Source organism: Nyctereutes procyonoides, unplaced genomic scaffold, assembly GCF_905146905.1.
Source record: "Nyctereutes procyonoides isolate TBG_1078 unplaced genomic scaffold, NYPRO_anot_genome, whole genome shotgun sequence".
Lineage (NCBI taxonomy): Eukaryota > Metazoa > Chordata > Mammalia > Carnivora > Canidae > Nyctereutes > Nyctereutes procyonoides.
In genome coordinates, this window is record NW_026575147.1 from 15,426,129 (window position 1) to 15,448,117 (window position 21,989).

Below are 21,989 nucleotides of genomic sequence, written 5' to 3' on the forward strand. Positions count from 1 at the left end.
ATGTTGACTTGAATTGGGATATTCATAATATATGGAAGATCTTTAAAAGATTAGGTGTTCCACGCAGAGTTGTTTTATTAATGAAAAACAACAACAGGTGAAACAGGTGTTAAGATGGGGTTTGATAATAGGATCAAGCAAATAAGCAAACAAACAATTATGGTTCTTATCTAGATATATCCCTCTTAGTACACTCATAACATCTTTGTGGAAGACTCTTACTGGCCATTACACAGTCAGTCCCATCCATCATGGAAACCTGGACCACTAGCAATCTTTGGAAATTTCTTTGGAAATAAGGGTTCATGGCCTAGATAATGACTAATGAAAAACAAAACTGAGACAAGTCAGATCAACTGCAACATTAATTGCAGCATTAGTTCCCATCTTAGTTTCTTTTCATTTGGGTGGCAAGTTAATATGACATTGAATTTGTTTTCAATTGCTAAACTCTTTTCCTTTAATAGATGCACTTTTCAGGCATAGTGTACATAAAGGAATTATAATATAGAGGGTATTTGGTTGTGAAAAAAGTCAGGATCCACGGATACAGCAAAACACTTATCAGATGAAGAAATATGGTCCAGAGATAGTAATGAAAGGGCCATATACAGAACTCAAGTCCCAGGCCAGTGCTTGCTTTGTTGCTTCTGCTAATGCTATTGCATCAGTGGGCCTCCAATAAAGTGAGATGCAAATTCAGTCACTAATGTGGATGCTCCATCGGGTTAATTAAAGAGGTCCTACTTATACTTATTTAGTGACCTTAATAAGTTAGAGCCCATGTATAGAAATAACAGACTTTATAAAATTATATTCTGATACCTGGAAACAAGACTACTTTCCTACAACCACCTGACCTACTCTTGCCTCCACTTACTTTCTGCTCAGTGACCTTTGATTTGATCAGACCAGCCAACTACTCTACTTGTGGCCCTTTGTAGAGCCAGGAGAACAGGGTCCCACCCCACAACAGTTGTTAAGAGCACTGGCTTTGCCATCACTGGACCAAGAATGAACTTTAATCTCTGCCACTTAGGAGCTGAGTGACCTTGGGCAAGCTAACGAATTTCCTGAAGCCTCAATCTAGTTCATAAAATGGGATTATTAGAATTTAGCTTGCAATAGTTGTATTTTTCATATATATTAAGTACTTATTGCTGGACTCACAGTAAATGCTCAAAAAATACCAGTTATTATTAGCCAATTGTTCATTATTAACAAGTATTTTTAGAAAAATACACACACTTTCAATGGTGATTTAACTGTTTTCTATATGATTTTATTTGCCCTACTCCCTCCCTGCCCCATCCTGGCTAACACTCACCTGTAGACTCTTGCCCAATGAAGGTCACAAGGAGTCCATTGGGGCAAGACACATTTAGGTTTTGGAAGGTAGGAACATTAAGTGTCTCTTGTAAAATAAGTTCTGGTTCTACTTCTTCCTGTAAATAATTTAACACATGAATAATTGTCATTTTCTAAATGAGCTACTGATTTATTATGACTAGGCAAGCACTTGCTGAGAGTTTAAGATATGACTTGCCCAGGACCAGTGAGCCCTGCAATGGAGCCTATAAAGATGCATGAGTCTCTATCTTTGTGCAATTTATATTCTGCTAATAGAATGGCACACAGACTTGTGAAACAAATTATAGTACCAAATGGTTAGCCCATTTCTCCTCAAAAAAAATTAAGATACCAAAGTTAATGAGAATAATTAAGAAAGGATGATGGAGGAATTGGGGCTTGAAGTGGCCTTGAAAAATGCCTCTGTTTGCAAGTGTGTGTTGGCTGACCAACATGCCTGCTACTTACTTGGTGTATCTTTTAAAATTTGGGTGTTAAAGATGTTCTGCTGTTAGGATATGTGTCCTTATTTTTCTTTAATAAGCATGCATTACTTTTGTAGTAAGTAAAAACAATTTTTAAAAAGGACATAAAAAGATTATTTATAAATAAATGAAGTTTGGGTGTGTCTACTTAAAAAATCCTAGTTAATTTTAGGTTAACTCTACCTGAATCTCTTCTTTGGTTACTTGTACTCTAGAATGAAAGTTATTTAGTTACTTCCATCCAACCCCTAATGATAATCATTTCTGTTTTTCTTGTTGGCTCTCTTTTGTTAGCCAATAAAATCATTCCAACTGATTCCCCACTGCTGCATCTGTAGTTTAACTAGTCTTCTACTATTGATCATTCAGGTTGTTCTGCCTTTGTTACCAACAAATAATAAAATCTGAATAGTTAGCTAAAAATCAATTAAAAACACAAAGCAAAATTAAGAGGGAAAAAATTATGAAGTTCTGTAAAATGAACAATAATGCTCAAAGACATGAACCTGCCATGACAAATCTATCGCTAGACAAAAACTCAGTAATTATCTCCTACCCTCCCATTATAGTCACTTTTTAAAAATTGTGGGAGAACCGATTGGTTTGCTACCAAATTGCTTTCAGTCAAATTAATGAGTTATCTGGGCCTATTCTGCTTAACATTGTGGAATTTTTACTAAATATGGGCCATGTGTCCTGACTTGAGAAAAGTCATCTAGTATAGCTAAATAAATATGATGCAGAGGCCAAGTAACATACATACAAACCCTACAACTTTTATTTAAAAAAAAAATTAATTCAATTTGCCCTCTCTTAACTTTTAAAGGGCCAAGGTCTAAAATAAACAAACAAACAAATAAATAAATAAATAAATAAATAAATAAATAAATAATAAAGGCCAAGGTCTGAAATCAAGATCCCTGATCACTTCTTAACATGTTTTTTTTCTAATAAGTTGAGTATATGTACATTGTACAAACTGTTCAGCTGTCCTAGTAAATGTTTCATCAGTGGTTTCCTTCTTGTCTGTATTCTTTTGATCTGTATTCTTGCATTAGAAACACATTTGGAGTCAAAGCCTCTGTGTGCATTTGGTGGCAGGTTAGAAGCTGAGGGTGACATGCTCTTTAACCAGAAGTGGGCTGGCCTTCTGTTCTTAACACATCAATAACCAAGCACAAGTCTACCAAATGGAAGTGTTCTCACCATTTAATTAGAGATATTCCTCTTTCAACTGTTCTTTATCTAATGAAACAAAATAAAGTATTTGGAGAATGGTAGGAACCTAAGCAACCAAAAGCAAAGAACACCCAAGAACTAGAGTGGAAAAAAAAAATGAATTCTTCATTCTGAGTTTAGAATGAAAGACCTGAGACAGTTTGTGTATGACAATATGTCTCCTAATGTAGGGATCCAACTCCTGTGTGCAAATCTCTTCTTGTTCATTCAAAATGGAAACTTCAAGGAACGTTAATGCATCTGCATAATAACAAAATGTACTGAAATAACGCTGTTGGCATAACTCATGATTTGAAAAAAGTTAAAATTGAGGTTGAAGTAGGGTTTAGAAATCCATGGCAAGTCTACGCACCTTTTTCTCTTCTTCTTTTGGGTGTTCCTCTTCTTTAAGAGATTCTTTGGGTTTATCTTTACCTTTTGTTTTTCCTTTTACTTTGCTTTGAGGAACAGTCACTATAAGAGGAATTACTGTTGTAGTAAGGGCTGATGGGATACTCAACATGGCTTCCAAAGTAGGATCCTTATCTTCTATAAAGAAAAAAAAAAAGGAGGCAACAAGTAAATTTTACATTCATATTTTATATCTTTGTTAAATAAACATGTAAATGTTTGCATCACAAACATGTGGCCATGCAAACATTTATACCAGTTGGCAACAATTTTTACCTTGCCTAATATGATTTTTCAGTTGGATAGACTTCAGGAGTAATGTAGTTGATTTCAAAATCAGAATTGTATTTAAAAAATCTGAGGTACTTAATACTTTGATATATTTGAATGAGTCACTTTTCACATGTTCTTGTCTTCCCATTTAGATTGTGAACTCCTAAAGACAGGGCAACAATTATCTATTTGAGAAATATTTACTGAGAGGTTCTTTTTTTAAAAAATTTTATTTATTTGAGAGAGAGAGCGCGAGCAAGAGAGCACAAGCGGGGGGGGGGGGAGAAGCTGAGGGAGAGAGAGAAGCAGACTCCCTGCTGAGCAGAAGCTCCATGCAGGGCCTGACGCCAGGGACCAGGAGATCATGACCTGGGATGAAGGCAGCCGCTTAACCAATTGAGCCACCCAGGTGCCTCTATTGAGAGTTTCTTACAAGCAAAATGTTTGAAGCAGTGGGTAATAATGACAAAAGAATATATAAAAGACCTTATGAAGCCAAAATAGTCTAAATAAGATTTATACTCAAATAGCTTTAATACCAGGATACATCAAATAGGAAAATAATAAGGGATACAAACAAGGAAATTCAGAAAAGAAATAGGTTTTTCTAGTTGAGATGATAAAAAGAAGTTTTAGAAGTTGTAGAAGACTGATTTTATTCTGGATCTAAAAGGAGTGTCAGAATTCTCAAAAGCGAGCTGATCTCTAAAGAAATTATGTCAGAATCATCTGAGCGTCACTTGAATCTTGAATTCTATTCGCCTCTGGGTTCCAGAATAATACTCTACCTGGATCTCCCCTTTCTTCTCTGGGCAATTTTTTTCTGTCTCCTTTACTGCTTCTTCCTCTTCTGTGAATCCTTAAACGTCATTAGGTTCCAGGGGTTTTTCCCTTGTGCTTACACAACAGACGCTCTCAACTCTGGCTGTTCATAATTACTCATTGAATTTTTTTTAAAAAGCTCAGGCCCCCATCTTGACCCATTGAATCAGACTCTAGGGATGAGGCACAGGCATTTATATTTGTGAAAAATCACACATGATGTGATACACAACCAAACCAACTGATACCTTTATTTTTTTTTATTTTTTATTTTTTTTATTTTTTTTAATAAATTTAATTTTTATTGAGTTCAATTTACCAACATACAGAATAACACCCAGTGCTCATCCCCGTCAAGGTCCCCCTCCGTGCCCGTCACCCATACACTACCCCCGCCCTCCTCCCCTTCCCACCACCCCTAGTTCATTTCCCAGAGTTGAGTCTTTTATGTCGCTGTGTCCCTTTCTGATATCTCCCACACATTTCTTTCTCCCTTCCCTTATATTCCCCTCACTAATATTCATATTCCCCAAGATGTGTGAGAACATACACTGTTTGTCCTTCTCCGATTGACTTACTTCACTCAGCAATAATACCCACCAGTTCCATCCACGTGAAGCAAATTGGGGTAATTTGTCGTTCTAATCGAAGATATTCCTTTGAACATAAACCACATCTTCTTTATATCATTCATCCTTTCGATGGCACCGATGCTCCTTCCACAGTTTGCTTAATGTGACATCTGCTAGAAACATCGGGGTGCAGGTGTCCCGCGTTTCATTGCATCTGAAACTTCCGGTAAATCCCTAACAGTGCAATTGCTGGTCCGTAGGGCAGTCTATTTTTAACTCTTTGCGGAACCTCCACAAAAGTTTTTTTTCCAAGTGCTGCAACCATTCACATTCCCACCAACAGTGTAAGAGTTCCCTTTTCTCCACATCCTCTCCAACATTTGTTTCCCTGCCTTAATATTTTCCCCATTCCTCACTGTGTAGTACCTTTATTAAACATAGTAGGTCTGAGTATCTCACTCACTACTGGGGCTCCAACTGGCATCTACACACTGATGGCTCCAAAATTTACATCTCAAGGCATGACCTTTCTTCTCAGCATCAGATTCATATATCCAATTGCCTTTAGACATCCCCACCCCCTTCCCCCCGTTGAGGAACTGGAACCATTTCAAACTCAGTAAGTCTCTCCTCTCCTAGGAAAGGAAACCCTTCTATGTACTTGATCTCATTTAATTAACAATCAAGCATCTCATTTTCCAAGTTAGACAGTGAGATATTTGCATTTTCTCTTTTGGACCGATCTCATAAATCCAACCAGTCACCAAGCCATCAGAAATTTCTCTTGAATGAGATACCTCTCCTATCTATTCCTATCTTGCCTCATATTCTCATTGCTCTCTTACCTGATTTTCTGCAGCAGTTTCCAAACTGGCATGAGACCTCCAATACCATCATTTCAGTGTGCTTTCCAAACTATCACTGAAATTATATTCCTAATATGAAATCCAATCATGTCACTTCCCATCCCTTACTTAAACACCTCTGATACTCATTGATCTTCTGGGCATACACTGCTGACATTCCACCACTTCAACCATATTCAACTTTTCACCTTTCTGTGAAGGTACCATGCTTTTACACAATTGTATGTTTATACACAAATGGTTCTTACTGTCTAGAATTACCTTTCCTTGTTACTTTGTCTGGATAGTTACCATTCATCTCTAAAGTCCCATTTCAGATGTTATACTTTCTGAAGTACTTTCTAACTGTCCCCAGTACTCTGTTTATATGTAATTTCTAGCACTTTTACAGTTATTTCTCTATTTATGTTTTCTTTCCCATTAGACAATGAATTTTTAAAAAATATTTATTTATTTATTTATTTATTTATTTATTTATGAGAGAAAGAGGGAGAGAGAGAGGAAAGAATGGAGGGGGGGAGGGAGCAGGAGAGAGAGAATCTCAAGTTCTTAAATAGTACTATTATGTGCATCTTTTAAAAATTATATTTTTATAATATACAAGAAGTAAAACATTACTTTTTTATTCACACTATAAACATTTTCTTTTTTAGAGTTTTATTTTAATTCCAGTTAGTTAACATACACTGTTATATTAGCTTCAGGTATACAATATAGTAATTCAACAGTTCCATACATCATCCTGTGCTCATCATGACAAGTGCACTCCTTAATACCCATCACCTGCTTAACTCATCCCCTTACTACCTACCATCTAGTAACCATCAGTGTGTTCTCTATAGTTAATAGTTCTTTAAAAAAAAAGTCTGTTTCTCCATAGTTAAGAGTCTATTTCTTAAAAAAAAGTTTGTTCTTGATTTGTCCTTTCCCCTCGTTCTCTCTTTGCTCATTTGTTTTGTTTCTCAAATTCCACATACAAATGAAATTATATTGTATTTGTCTTTCTCTGGCTTATTTCACTTAGCATTATACTTTCTAGCTCCATCCATGTTGTTTCATTCATTTTATGGCTGAATAATATTTCACTGTTTATATATACTAGATCTTCTTTATCCATTCATCAATTGAAGGACACTTGGGCTGCTTCCATATCTTGGCTATTATAAATAATGCTGCTATAAACATAGAAGTGCATGTATCCCTTTGAATTTGTATTTTTGTATCTTTTGGGTAAATACCTCGTAGTGTGATTGCTGGATCATAAGGTAGCTCTATTTTAACTTTTTGAAGAACCTCCATACTGTTTTCCACAGTGGCTGTGCCAATCTGCATTCCCACCAACAGTTTATGAATGTTTCTTTTTTTCCACATCCTCACCAACACCTGTTGTTTCTTGTGTTGTTGATTTTAGCTATTCTGACAGGTATGAAGTGATATGTCATTATAGTTTTGGTTTGCATTTCCCTGATGGTAAGTGATAATAAGCATCTTTTCACATGCCTGTTGACCATCTGTATGTGTTCTTCAGAGAAATGTCTGTTCATGTCTTCCACCATTTTAAATTGGATTATTTGTTTTGGAGTGTTGACTTTTGTAAGTTCTTCATATACTTATCAGGTATGTCATTTGCAAATATCATCTCCCATTTCATTTTAGTTTTGTTGACTGTTTCCTTTGCTGTGCAGAAGTTTTTTATTTTGGTGAAGTCCCAATAGTTTAATATTTTTGCTTTTGTTTTCCTTGCCTCAGGAGACATATGTAGAAAAAAGTTGCTACACCTGTGTGTAGCAAAGAAGGTACTGTCTGTGTTCTCTCAGATTCTTATGGTTTCAGGTCTCACATTTAGGTCTTCAATCCATTTTGAATCTATTTTTGTATATTGTATAAGGAAATGGTCCAGTTTCTTTCTTTTGTATGTTGCTGTCGTTTTCCCAACACCATTTGTGTTTTTTTTTAAGTTTTTTTTTCAAGTTTTCATTTAAATTCTAGTTAACATACAGTGTAATATTAGTTTCAGGTATACAACTTAGTGATTCAACACTTGCATACAACACCCGGTACTCATCACAACAAGTGCCCTCCTCAATTCCCATCACGAATTTAATTCATTCTCCCACCCACCTCCTCTCTGGTAACAGTTTGTTCTCCATAGTTAAGAGTCTGTTTCTTGGTTTTCCTCTCTCTCTTCCTCTCTCTCTTTAGTGCCATATGATCTTTTGTTTTGTTTCTTAGGTTCCACATATGAGTGAAATCATATGGTATTTCAACAAATTTATTTCACTTGGCATTATACTCTTTAGCTCTATCCATGTTGTTGCAAATGGCGAGACTTCATTCTTTTTATGTTTTATATTATGCAATTATTCCATTTAAAACAAATATATATTACAAATATATATAACATATATATCAAAAATAAGTATATATCAAATATATATACATAAATATACATAGCACATCTTCTTTATCCATTCATTTATTGATAGACACTTGAGCTGCTTCCATAATTTGGCTATTGTAAATAATGATGCAATAAGCATAGGGTTGTGTATATATCTCCGAATTAGTAGTTTTGTATTCTTTGGGTAAATACCTGATAGTGCAATTGGTTGATCATAGGGTAGTTCTATTTTTAGCTTTTTGAGGAACCTCCATACTGTTTTCCACAGTGGCTGCACCAGTTTGCATTCCCACTGTAAGAGGGTTCCTCTATCTCTGCATCCTTGCCAACATCTGTTGTTTTCTGTGTTGTTAATTTCAGCCATTCTGACTGGTGTGAGGTGACATCTTATTGTAGTTTTGACTTGTTTTTCCCCAATGACATGTGATGTTGAACATCCTTTCATGTGTCTGTTTGCCATCTGGATGTTTTCTTTGGAAAAATGTCTGTTTGTGTCGTCTGCCCATTTCTTACCTGGATTATTTGTTTTTGGGGTGTTGAGTTTCATAAGTTCTTTATAGATTTTGGATACTAACCCTTTATCAGATATGTCATTTGCAAATATGTTCTCTCATTCCAAAGGTTGCTTTTTAGTTTTGTTGATTGTTTCCTTTGCTGTGCAGAAGCTTTTTATATTGATGAAGTCCCAATAGTTCACTTTTGCTTTTGTTTCCCTTGCCTCTGGAGACATGTCTAGTAAGAAGTTGCTGTGGCTGAGATTGAAGATGTTGCTGCCTGTGTTCTCCAGGATTTTGATAGTTTTCTGTTTCACATTTAGACATTTCCCGTTTTGAATTTATTTTTGTGTATGGTATAAGGAAGTGATTGAGTTTCATTCTTCTGCATGTCCATTTTCTCAGCAACATTTGTTGGAAGACTGTCTTTTCCCCATTGGATAGTCTTTCCTGCTTTGTCTAAGAATAGTTGTGGGTCAATTTCTGGGTTTTCTATCTTGTTTCATTGATGATATATGTCTGTTTTTGTGCCAGTACCATACTATTTTGATGACTACATCTTGGTAATATAACTTGAAGTCTGGAATTGTGATGCCCCAGCTTTGCTTTTTTTTTTTTTTTTAAGATTGTTTTGGCTATTTGGGGCCTTTTGTGTTCTATGCATATTTTAGGATTGTTTGTGCTAGCTGTGTGAAAAATGCAGATAGTATTTTGATAAGGATTTCATTAAAACTGTAGATTGCATTAGGTAGTATAGACATTTTAACAACAGTGGTTCTTCTAATCCATGAGCATTGGAATGCCTTTCTATTTTTTTCACACTATAAACATTTTCAAATGCAGGATTCATAAATGTGAGATTAGGAACATCTGTTTTAAATGTAATAATTGCATAATAACTTAAGGATTAAATCAAGAATAAGGAAATCACCGAGGAAACAGCAGCAATATAGTTGATAGAGAGTAGAATGTAAATATTTTAATCTGAAATCATGATAAACTGTGGTCAGAGGGATAGAATTTCTTAGTGACTGTGTGTGATAATGGATTTAATACATAATTTGTTAGGCACAGAATGACTTCAAGTGCTGGCTTGGAAACAACCCAAATATAAAATTAAAAGACAAAATCCCAAATAAAGCAAAAATACTAACAAATTTAATAGACTCTCTAACTCACTAGAGTACTATAATATTTTGTACAAGGTAGAAAATGATTATAATGATGATCCAGTGGAATATTGTTTATCCAGAAAAGGAGGTACATAGTAAGGCAGACAGTTGGATCACCATAATCTATACATAGTTTTAAGGCTATATAACACGGGGATTATATTTTGATTTTGTAAAGCTTTTTTTTTTTTTAATCTGTGTGCTTAGATCTCTGTAAAATGCATGGGAACCCATGAAATTTCCTAATTGGTTCTTGGTTAAATGATATATTATTTTGTGATTTGTAAGGAAATAGCTTTCAGTTAGAGAATTTGTTCATTAAATGTGGGGTAAAGAAATCCTTCAAGATGTCCAATGAATGGCTCCTTTAAGACTGTTAAATTTTGAAGCACACTGAGAAGTCACAGGATTCATAAAAATATTATTATGTGGAAAACCAATAGAATTTCTTGAGAAATCATGTTTTTTTGGGGCACCAACTAACAGACTTATTTGCCTGGGTTAGTTAACAAGGATAATGGAAGTATACATATATAATTTTTATGTATATGTGATTACATGTATAATTATATATATGACAAATTCTGTTTCAAATGTCAAAGCACTGTTATTTTCTATGTATGAAAGATTATATATGTACATACATGTAAACACACACATACATGTACACACTTACACATATATTCCCACCTTTCAGGAAAAGAGGGGCATTAAGTCAAAACATGTTTATCAACAAGAGCAGATTGAGAATGAGCAGATGCCCTTGGTCACGGGACACTTGTCTTTGCTGTCATGCTTATTTTACCTGGTGCGATTCCACTTGGTCCATAGTAACTTATTGAGAGGCAGATCCCATTTTCTAAGGTGGCAGAAAAAGATCCAAACTTGCTGACAACTTTATTCTCTGTATCTGATACTTCTAAAAGACAAATTCAAATCAAGGACATTTCTATTTTATTAAAAAGAATTGTAAGCAAAGCAGTGCAAAGTAGAAACCATGTAAATAAAAACATAGGTACAATTAATTAAATTATTGATATATGCATATACCAATGAATTATTATGAAATCATTAGAAAAGTTTGTTTTGGGGGCACCTGGGTGGCTCAGTGGTTGGCTCAGGTCGTGATTCTGGGGTCCTGGGATGGAGTCCTGCATCAGGCTCCCCTTGAGGAGAGGATCACCTCTGCCTATGTCTCTGTCTCTCTCTCTCTGTGTCTCTCAGGAATAAATAAATAAAATCTTTTTTTTAAAAAAGTTTTTTTTCAAAGAATATTTAATAAATAGGAAAATGTTCGTGGTGATAAAGTAAGAAATATACTACATACAGTTACTGCTAGGGTGGTAGAAAAATGTTATCATCTTTAATATTCTTATATTCCTGATTTTTTATAAAAAAACACATATTCTTATATCAAGCAGAACAAAGAAAAGTAATTTAAAAATTTCTGTTTTAAGTTCTTGGGTACATTCAAACTTGTCAAACATTGTGTTCTTAAGTTTGGAAAATACTAACCATAACTGAATTAATTTATTAGTAAGATTTAGTTATATGTCTTATAACTAATTTGAGTTTAAAACATCGTATTAATTGACTCTTCTCCTTTTGCTGGTATAACCCATGTCACATTGGACAGGAAGCATTTAGTTTCCCCAGGGGATGTTTCCTGGAGATATTAAGTAGTGTTATCAGTTAGTTTCATGGTGTATAATCAATGGACATCTACCTGGAGCTCTCATCTACTAGCAAGTAGAGACTATCAAGACCAAATGTAGGATTTTTCTCTTGTCTTTACAGCCTAAGAAATTTGATACCATGGGAAGGACTAAGTGATTGAGCACAGAAGGAAACTTCAGCATTTGTAGTGAATATTGGAGAAAAGCTAAAACTTGAGTAGAAATCAATTAATGAGGCCCTGAGTCCTAGAGACAACACTTGGTACACGTTGTGTAAAAGAAAATTCAGGCCAGAATGCACATTGCAAACTCAATGTTGCTACACAAAGGTAGCCAGCTACATAAACTCTGTATGACAACTGGAATCAAAAGCTGGGCCTCCAGAGGGGGAAAACAAAGTAGACAGCCTACCATACATGTGCTGTGTATGCAGTGGAGGTACACGTTACCTTACGGAAAATGTATATAAATAGAATGGCAAAACACTTCCCCTACCTTCTGGAAAAATTACATATGCTTAGTGTAAGAGACACATGTATGTTGCTGTCAGAGGGATGGGTCTGACACATTGATGAAGTATTAACCTCCACTGACACAGAGATGCAGCTGCTTACCTGTTTCAAGATTCTGCTCTTCCTCTCTTTCTTCTTTCTCATCTTCTGAAGAATAATCCTCTTCTTTTTTTTCCTTTTTCACAATTTTCTTAGGGTCTTTTAAATGAATTATAAAAGTGTGCTTGTCCTTTTTCACTGTCACTTTGATAAAAGTTGGCCCTGGGGAAAATCATAGGATAGAGGATGGGCTGATGGTGACACTCCATTCAGGTCCTTGACAAGACATCTAAATAATGCGGCGTAGAATATAAGTCAGGGAATGGAAACACCTACCAACATCACTGATTTACAAAAAGATGCCTAAAGGAATAAAGTGACAGTGGAATACCAGAAATAAATGGCATGTTTTCAGGAATATGTTTGCAGATTTTCTAATCAAATTATAGAAGAGGAAATACGTTGGCTGAGGCTAATGTACACCTATACTCAACTTGATGATTAATCCCATTAGTTAGTAGATGTGAAAGGGATTTACAGCTTATAAAGAATCACATCAACATTAACTATAGTAGTTGTTGTTAGTAGCAACAAATAAGAATTTTTTGAAAGGCACATTCCCTCTTTTAGTGTTCTGACTCATTTTTTTGTCTCCTTTCTCAGCTTTTTCTTCTTTTTTTTTATCCAGCTTATTCTTTTCAACCTTGATTGAGCTATCTTCTGTCAAAATTGATAGGATTAAGATGAAAATACTGTATTTACTGTGACCTACCTGAAACTGACAAACATATGCATAAACAAATCTCAAAAGAGCAAGGAATAGTTATGAAAAATAGGGCACAGCATTATAAAACTTGAGTCCAGTAGTTTTCTCAGTTATGTGATTCTGAGTTCCATTTTTAATTACTACTAATTGTACCCTGTGCCCAAGGATGATATTCAAAATATCAAATATTAAAACCTATGATAATGTAAATGAATATATATACCTATATATTAATAACAATCCCTGTCATGTTTTAAATAAACAAACCGTATATAATAAAATGGTTTGACATTTAATGTAAGTTGCACCACTAACCTTTGTTTAAATAATTTGAATAACTTTCAGGCCTTTTTATTCTAAAAATTGTTGGTGTGATTGTTGGTGTGATCTTTTGTTCAATATGGCAGTGACTACCTAATGATGCTTCCAATTGAGCCATGATTTCACATAGGTAACAGCATCTAACTTTTGCAATGACTTCCTTGTTAAATTGATAGATATTAAATGACTAGAAAGAAAGAAGGAAGGAGAGAGGGATAGAGAGAGGGAGGCAAGGAGGGGAGAATGATAGAGAGTGAGAAGGGGTAAGGCTGGTGTCAGGCAGAGTGTGGGGGTAGGAGAAGCCCGTGTTGCCCCTTGCCAGGGGGCATAACCTTGTGGACATTAAACAGGGTCCTGCTCAAATTCCCTCCACATTGACCTCTTCACAGTTCTCAGAGAAAATAAGGTATCAAATAAAGCTCAGGTTTTCGAATCCACCTGAGAGATCTTTAAAGCACAGTGGAAAGATCATCCCCGCAAGATGTCCCTGATAGGTTCCCTAGAGCCCAGATCTGCTTGTTGGGAAGAATTGTGCATTTTCTTTAGAGGTTATTTCCAGACTGGGTCCTCCTCAGTGCATCCATTAGACTCCTCTCCCACTCAAAGACTTCTGAATCCAGAGGCAACTTCTCTGTAGCTGAAATAACCGGACCTCAACAGCAGACCCCTATGCTCTGTGCTCTAGAGGCCCAACCAGAAATTTGCTCTAAACTCACAGTATGTGCTTGGTTTCTGAGTAACACTATGTGTTGTAATTAATATTACTAATTAACTATTTGCTCATTGTAGTGACTATTATGTTTCCCAATTCTATAGAAATATTTTAAGATTTTTATTTTATTTTTTTAAAATTTTTTTATTTATTTATGATAGTCACACAGAGAGAGAAAGAGAGAGGCAGAGACATAGGCAGATGGAGAAGCAGGCTCCATGCACCGGGAGCCTGATGTGGGATTCGATCCCGGGCCTCCAGGATCGCGCCCCGGGCCAAAGGCAGGCGCCAAACCGCTGCGCCACCCAGGGATCCCTTTAAGATTTTTAAAACGGGAATGTTCCTAACAGTGTGTCCCAGCTAACCCCTCAGCTGGCCTGTGCCCTGCAGTCAATGTAACAGAAGAATGTGAGGTCTGAAAATGCTAAAAATGGCACATAATGAACCATAGCGGGCACATTACCATTCTCCCTTATCACCCCCAAGGGTATAAGGCCCCAAGATGATCTGAAATGGGTTAGTATCTTCCAAGCTGTTGACCAGCTGGTTTCAAAATGTACCTTTTTCAAATGTTGTCTTCTCAACTTCAATCTGCCCTCCATCTGAAGGATACAGATAAGAATTTGTTCCTGAGATTTGGATGGGTATATCTCCCATATTGTATCCATGAAACTAGAAGGGAAAACATCATGCTTTTGTTTTGTTTTGTTTTTATAAATTTATTTTTATTGGTGTTCAATTTGCCAACATATAGAATAACACCCAGTGCTCATCCCGAGTCAAGTGCCCACCTCAGTGCCTGTCACCCAGTCACCCCCACCCCCCGCCCACCTCCCCTTCCACCACCCCTAGTTCATTTCCCAGAGTTAGGAGTCTCTCATGTTCTGTCTCCCTCCCTGATATTTCCCACTCATGTTTTCTCCTTTCCCCTTTATACCCTTTCACTATTTTTTATATTCCCCAAATGTTTTGAATGTGGAACTGCAATTGACAAAAATAAATTCACCAATGTGAGCCAATTAAAGTTGCTATAACCTTAATTTCTGCCAAATGAATGTCTGTCACTTTGTAGACTCAGAGTACATTGTCCATATTATCTTTAGCATCTTCTGTGATGTTACAAGGGCAAAATTAAAGGAGGTTCATGATTTTAAAATCTGTTCACCCTTACAGCTAGTGCAAATCAAATCACTGTATTATTGAAAAGCAGTGGGAGAAGACATCAATATCTCTTTCATTGGCTGTTAATTTTCTGTTTAAAGTGAACTGATATATTGAGGAATATTGACACTTTATACTTTTTTTCTTGACACTTAATATGGTAAAGATTTTTTTTTTAAGTGTTGCAAATAGAGCTCCAAGTAATTGCGATGCATGCTAACACTCAAGAATGAACTTAGCATAGCAGCTACAATGGACATAGGCTGTTACATTTCTGTCCATCTCTTTTCCATTAGGTTCTCCTCATAAGACTGCTTGAGGGACAGGCCGGCAAAGGGAAGGTTTTACCAAATTCTACAAGATAAATAACATGGGTGCCTACTCTGAAAGACCTGTCATCTGAGACAAATAAAGCCAAACTTTGTGTTCACTTTGACCTTTCACAGTTGCTTATTTACATTAACCTAAATGAATGCTTTTGTGTCAAATCTCCACTTTCTGACCCTCAGTAACCTAGTTTCATGGCACTCAAGAAAAACTGGCCTGAGGGTATTACTATCTTGGTGACTGGCTACAAAGAAGGTCCTAGGCATTTGGAGGGTGGAGTATGGGTCTGAATCATCTATGCTAGAAGAAATTCCAAGGCCTTCTGACATGTCAGTAAAGATTGGGAACCTTGTGTTTCTGCAGAAGCTTGTTTCTCCCAAAACAACTAGTAAGGAAGCTTTTTAGAACACAGATTTTACCGGATAAACAATCTCAGGTTCTGGTTCCAGGAGGGGTTCCTCTGTTACTTCTGGAATCCTCATTTGTTCTTCTTTAGATTTCTCCTTGAAAAACGATTTTTTCTTCAAAGCCCTACTGTCTTCTTTCTCTACCTTTTCCTTTCCTTTCTTTTTACTAGCTTCCTTACTTTTCTTTTCTGCTTTTTTTTCTTCCTGTAAGCGCTCTTCTTCTGCTAATCGATCTTGTTCTTCTTTCCATGCCTGTAAACACATTAAAAAAAAAATGAACAGAATTTTGAAACAAATTAGATCCCTTTCAGGTTCATCCTGGAGAATATTTCACATGCTTTCTGAAAGTAGTATCTTTGACAATTTAAGATACTGAGCTAGAAACCTTGGAGTTACCTTTGATTCTCTTCTCTCACCCAACTTCTGTGTACCACACCCTGCCAAAAAGCTCTTCAGAGATTTATTTACTCAGCTTCCTCTTTCACCTTCTGTTGCAATTTTCCTTAATTCAGGTCTCATCTTTATCTGAACTATTACATTAGCCTCTTAGCTGGTCTCTCTTAGTTGCTTCCTATTCTTTTCTACATGAGTCCAATCCCCACTTTAGGTCTTGAACATGGTTAATCAGCAATATGGTGGATCAGATGTTCAAAGAAACATTCCCGGCAAAAAATATTTCCAAAATGATAAGTAAAATTGTAGTGCATAGCAAAGCTGGCAACAAATTAAAAGATACGAGAAAGCACTAATCCAGTAAGAAACATGAGCCCTGAGGACAGAAGTTTCCGAGGGCTATCTGCCCATTCTTGACAGCCTAGAACTGGAGTTTTAATGGGTTGCAGGGACTAGAGCAATAACCTGAGAGATCAGGTCAGAGACCTCTGAATAGAGCAGGTATTTTTAAAAATGACACCTTTGTTGGGTGAACTAAAAAAATATCTTTCCTTATAGAGGAAGACCATGAATGCTAGCTTGCTTCCTTAGCACTGTGTTAAAGGTGAGGAGGGGTAGGGAGAGTCTCCCCTGAGAACTAGCCACAAGCCTATATTAATATATATTTGTGGCCAAAATATACATCACCTTAAAAATGTATACTAAAAACATCATGGGTGGATATAAGCTCACAAATGAAAATCACAAGGCATGAGGAAGTAAGCCAAAAGCAAGAATCTGAAGAGGACACATACAATGAAGACATCTCTGCAAAGACTGGAGATATTGGAATTATCAAATAGAGGATATAAAATAAGTATTTTAATCTGCTTAATCTTTAATTTGCCCAAAGAGAAAGAAGTATCCAAAGTATAAATAGGAAACAAGAAAGTATCAAAAATAAGTAGGTGAATAGGGGAAAGGAGGGAAAAATAAAGATGAAACCTGAGAGGGAGACAAACCATAAGAGACTCTTAACTATAGGAAACAAACTGAGGGTTGCTGGAGGGGGGGTGGGTGGAAGGATGGGGTAATTGGGTGATGGGCATCAAGGAGAGCACCTGAAGTAATGAGCACTGGGTGTTATATGCATATGAAGAATCACTAAATTCTACCTCTGAAACTAACAATGCACTATATGCTAATTAATTGAATTTAAAGAAAACAAACAAATAAGATGAATTTGAAAGCTCTCTTGGAAATGGAATAAAACTTTAGAAAAGGCAGCATTTTTTAAAAAATATTTTATTTATTTATTTGACACAGAGAGAGAGAGAACACAAGCAAGGGGAACAGCAGGCAGAGGGAGAGGGAGAAGCAGGCTCCCCACTGAGCAGGGAGCCCTGGGATCATGACCTGAGCCAAAGGCAGGTGCTTAACCAACTGAGCCACCCAGATGCCCCAGAAAAGGCAGTATTTGAATAGATAATTGCCAAGCCATTTCCAGAGTTGATGAAAGACATGGATCCTAACATCTGGAAAGGTCAATGAGTTAAAAGCAAGAAGTAACAGTGATGTGCTGATTTCAAAATAATTCAGTCAAAGAAAGACAAATACTATATGATTTCACTCATATGTGGAATTTAAGAAAGAAAACTGATGAACATAGGGGAAGGAAAGGAAAAACAAAATAAAAAAGATGAGAGAGGGAGGCAAACCATAAAAGACTCTTAACTACAGAGAACAAACTGAGGGCTGCTGGAGGGGAGGTGGATGGAAGGATGGGGTAAATGGATGATGAGCATTAAGGAGGGCATTTGAAAGTAATGAGCATTGGGTGTTGTATGCAACTGATGAACACTGAATTCTACCTCTGAAACTATAATACAATATATGTTAATTAAATTGAATTTAAATTAAAAAAAACAAAAACGGTGGAGTGCTAGACCTAGCTCATGTTGACTTGAAAGAATTTACTGTTAAATTTTCCAGAATTTTATCAGCTGATTGTTAACCACAACCATTGTTTGAAATTAAATTATATAAATGCACAAATAAAATATTAAAAACAAAGATATCAAATACTCAAAATTTAGCATCTTCTTTTTTTGTTTGTTTTAAAGATTTTATTTATTTATTCATGAGAGGCACAGAGAGAGGTGGAAACATGGGCAGAGAGAGAAGCAGGTTCCCCTCTAGAAGCCCCAAGCAGGACTTGATCCCAGGACCCTGGGATCATGTCCTGAGCCAAAGGCAGATGCTCAACCACTGAGCCACCCAGGTGCCCCATAACTTAGCATTTTCTTAATTATTTTGTTACATTTCCCTATTATCTATGCTCTTGAGATTATTTATATCAACGGTATATATCATAGAAATACAATATAGTGGTGTGCTACTCTATATTGCTTTTCATTCTGTATTCAGTGATGTCATATTGAGAGCCTAAATACAACCTTGATGAGAGTATTTACACTATGCTTATCAGCAAATGCTACAAATCAGGGACCAATGACAGTTGGTTATCTAAACTTATGAAAGTGACGGAGAAAATGTTAATAATGCAGATGAAATTTAAAAGTGTCATTTTTGGAGCTGTTACATTATAACTAGTACAGAAAATTGAGGAAATATTCCAGTATTTAAAAATGATCTGATTCAGCAAAGAAGTTGCTCATGTTGCTGGTGAATGAGACCTATTCCCTTGTCCATTTTTGTCATACTTGTTCATGTCAATGAAAACACCAATCAACATTCATATTGGAACGGCAGTTGTTTGTTGATTATAATCATAGGTTGGCTAAGGATACAAGGGCTTACTAAAAATCAGTGAAAGCATTTTATAAGGATCAACTGGCTAAATGGAATTTGCAACAAAAAGTTGTATATGTTTTATTGTGTGTAAGTTGGGTGCTCTACCTACAACGTTATCTGTAAAATTAAGAATAAACTTATATAGATAGATGATAATTTTTTTTCCTAGAGAGCTATTCCTAAACATTTGCTAGCACACCACTTTGTGTTTTCAAAGCAGCTGGAGAGAAAAGGTAAACTGTCTATAAAGAAGTGACAAATTAGGTCAACAATTTATTAATAACTACCATGTCAACTAGGAATGGGATCAATACCTTGAGAGAACTAAGAAGAATAATAAAAAGAAGATTTTTTTTTTTTGTGGAAGGATAAGATTCCACTTAATTAGGGTTAAAATTTGTGTTCCCATCACTAACTGACTGGAAATGAAAAGACAAAATAAATTCAATATAAAATTAAGTAAGAAATGAGGAAAAAAAGGATCATCCATTTCAATGGACATCGAGGCTCCTTCCACAGCATGGCTATTGTGGACATTGCTGCTATAAACATAGGGGTGCAGGTGTCCTGGCGTTTCACTGCATCTGTACCTTTGGGGTAAATCCCAGCAGTGCAATTGCTGGGTCATAGAGCAGGTCTATTTTTAACTCTTTGAGGAACCTCCACACAGTTTTCCAGAGTGGCTGTCCCAGTTCATATTCCCACCAACAGTGCAAGAGGGTTCCCCTTTCTTCACATCCTCTCCAACATTTGTGGTTTCCTGCCTTGTTAATTTTCCCCATTCTCACTGGTGTGAGGTGGTATCTCATTGTGGTTTTGATTTGTATTTCCCTGATGGCAAGTGATGCAGAGCATTTTCTCGTGTGCTTGTGGCCATGTCTATGTCTTCCTCTGTGAGATTTCTCTTCATGTCTTTTGCCCATTTCATGATTGGATTGTTTGTTTCTTTGCTGTTGAGTTTAATAAGTTCTTTATAGATCTTGGATACTAGTCCTTTCTCTGATACGTCATTTGCAAATATCTTCTCCCATTCTGTAGGTTGTCTTTTAGTTTTGTTGACTGTTTCTTTTACTGTGCAAAAGCTTCTTATCTTGAGATGAAGTCCCAATAGCTCATTTTTGCTTTTGTTTCTCTTGCAAGAAAGGGGGCGCTGGGATGCAAGACTGGTTCAACACTCGTAAAACAATCAATGTGATTCATCATATCAGCAAGAGAAAAAACAAGAACCATATGATCCTCTCAATAGATGCAGAGAAAGCATTTGACAAAATACAGCATCCATTCCTGATCAAAACTCTTCAGAGTGTAGGGATAGAGGGAATATTCCTCAGCATCTTAAAAGCCATCTACGAAAAGCCCACAGCAAATATCATTCTCAGTAGGGAAACACTGGGAGCCTTTCCCCTAAGATCAGGAACACAACAGGGATGTGTGTCTCACCACTACTATTCACCATAGTACTAGAAGTCCTAGCCTCAGCAATCAGACAACAAAAAGAAATAAAAGGCATTCAAATTGGCAAAGAAGAAGTCAAACTCTCCCTCTTCGCAGATGACATGATACTGTATATAGAAAACCCAGAAGACTCCACCCCAAGATTGTTAGAACTCCTACAGCAATTCGGCAGTATGGCAGGATACAAAATCAATGCCTAGAAGTCAGTGGCATTTCTATACACTAACAATGAGACTGAAGAAAGAGAAATTAAGGAGTCAAACCCATTTACAATTGCACCCAAAAGCACAAGATACCTAGGAATCAACCTAACCAAAGAGCTAAGGGATCTATAGCCTAAAAACTACAGAACACTTCTGAAAGAAATTGAGGAAGACTCAAAGAGATGGAAAAATATTCCATCATGGAATATTTTGGATTGGAATCCATGGAATGCTCATGGATTGGAAGAATTAATATTGTGAATGTCAATGCTACCCAGGGCAATTTACACATTTAATGCAATCCCTATGAAAATACCATGGACTTTCTTCAGAGAGTTGGAACAAATCACCTTAAGATTTGTGTGGAATCAGAAAAGACCCCGAATAGCCAGGGGAATTTTAAAAAGAAAACCATAGCTGGGGGCATCACAGTGCCAGATTTCAGGTTGTACTACAAAGCTGTGGTCATCAAGACAGTGTGGTACTGACACAAAAACAGACAATGGAACAGAACAGAGAATCCAGAAGTGGACCCTTAACTTTATGGTCAACTAATATTTGACAAAGGAGGAAAGACTATCCACTGGAAGAAAGACAGTCTCTTCAATAAATGGTGCTGGGAAAATTGGACATCCACATGCAGAAGAATGAAACTAGACCACTCTCTTGCACCATACACAAAGATAAACTCAAAATGGATGAAAGATCTAAATGTGAGACAAGATTCCATCAAAATCCTAGAGGAGAACACAGGCAACACCCTTTTTGAACTTGGCCACAGTAACTTCTTGCAAGATACATCCACGAAGGCAAGAGAAACAAAAGCAAAAATGAACTATTGGGACTTCATCAAGATAAGAAGCTTCTGCACAGCAAAAGAAACAGTCAACAAAACTCAAAGACAACTACAGAATGGGAGAAGATATTTGCAAATATCGTATCAGATAAAGGGCTAGTTTCCAAGATCTATAAAGAACTTATTAAACTCAACAGCAAAGAAACAAACAATCCAATCATGAAATGGGTAAAAGACATGATGAACAGAAATCTCACAGAGGTACTTCTTTTCTATTACATTTTGTAATTAGTTATTGCTGTTGAATAGGAACTCCAATGCCTTTTTTCCATGTTAATCTTGTATACAGCAACCCTGCCAAACT

At 36.3% G+C, this 21,989-nt stretch overlaps 1 protein-coding gene across 1 annotated transcript in view; it reads right to left on the minus strand.

Moving 5' to 3' along the window:
- Positions 1 to 21,989, minus strand: part of SPAG17 (sperm associated antigen 17) — a 199,027-nt gene that overhangs the window by 56,719 nt on the left and 120,319 nt on the right. The window contains exons 21-26 of the mRNA XM_055312171.1: positions 15,998 to 16,237; positions 14,651 to 14,762; positions 12,355 to 12,513; positions 10,870 to 10,983; positions 3,427 to 3,602; positions 1,322 to 1,445 (exon numbers count right to left, since the gene is read on the minus strand). Coding sequence (XP_055168146.1) covers positions 1,322 to 1,445; positions 3,427 to 3,602; positions 10,870 to 10,983; positions 12,355 to 12,513; positions 14,651 to 14,762; positions 15,998 to 16,237 — 925 coding nt within the window. The remainder of the gene's footprint in view (positions 1 to 1,321; positions 1,446 to 3,426; positions 3,603 to 10,869; positions 10,984 to 12,354; positions 12,514 to 14,650; positions 14,763 to 15,997; positions 16,238 to 21,989) is intronic.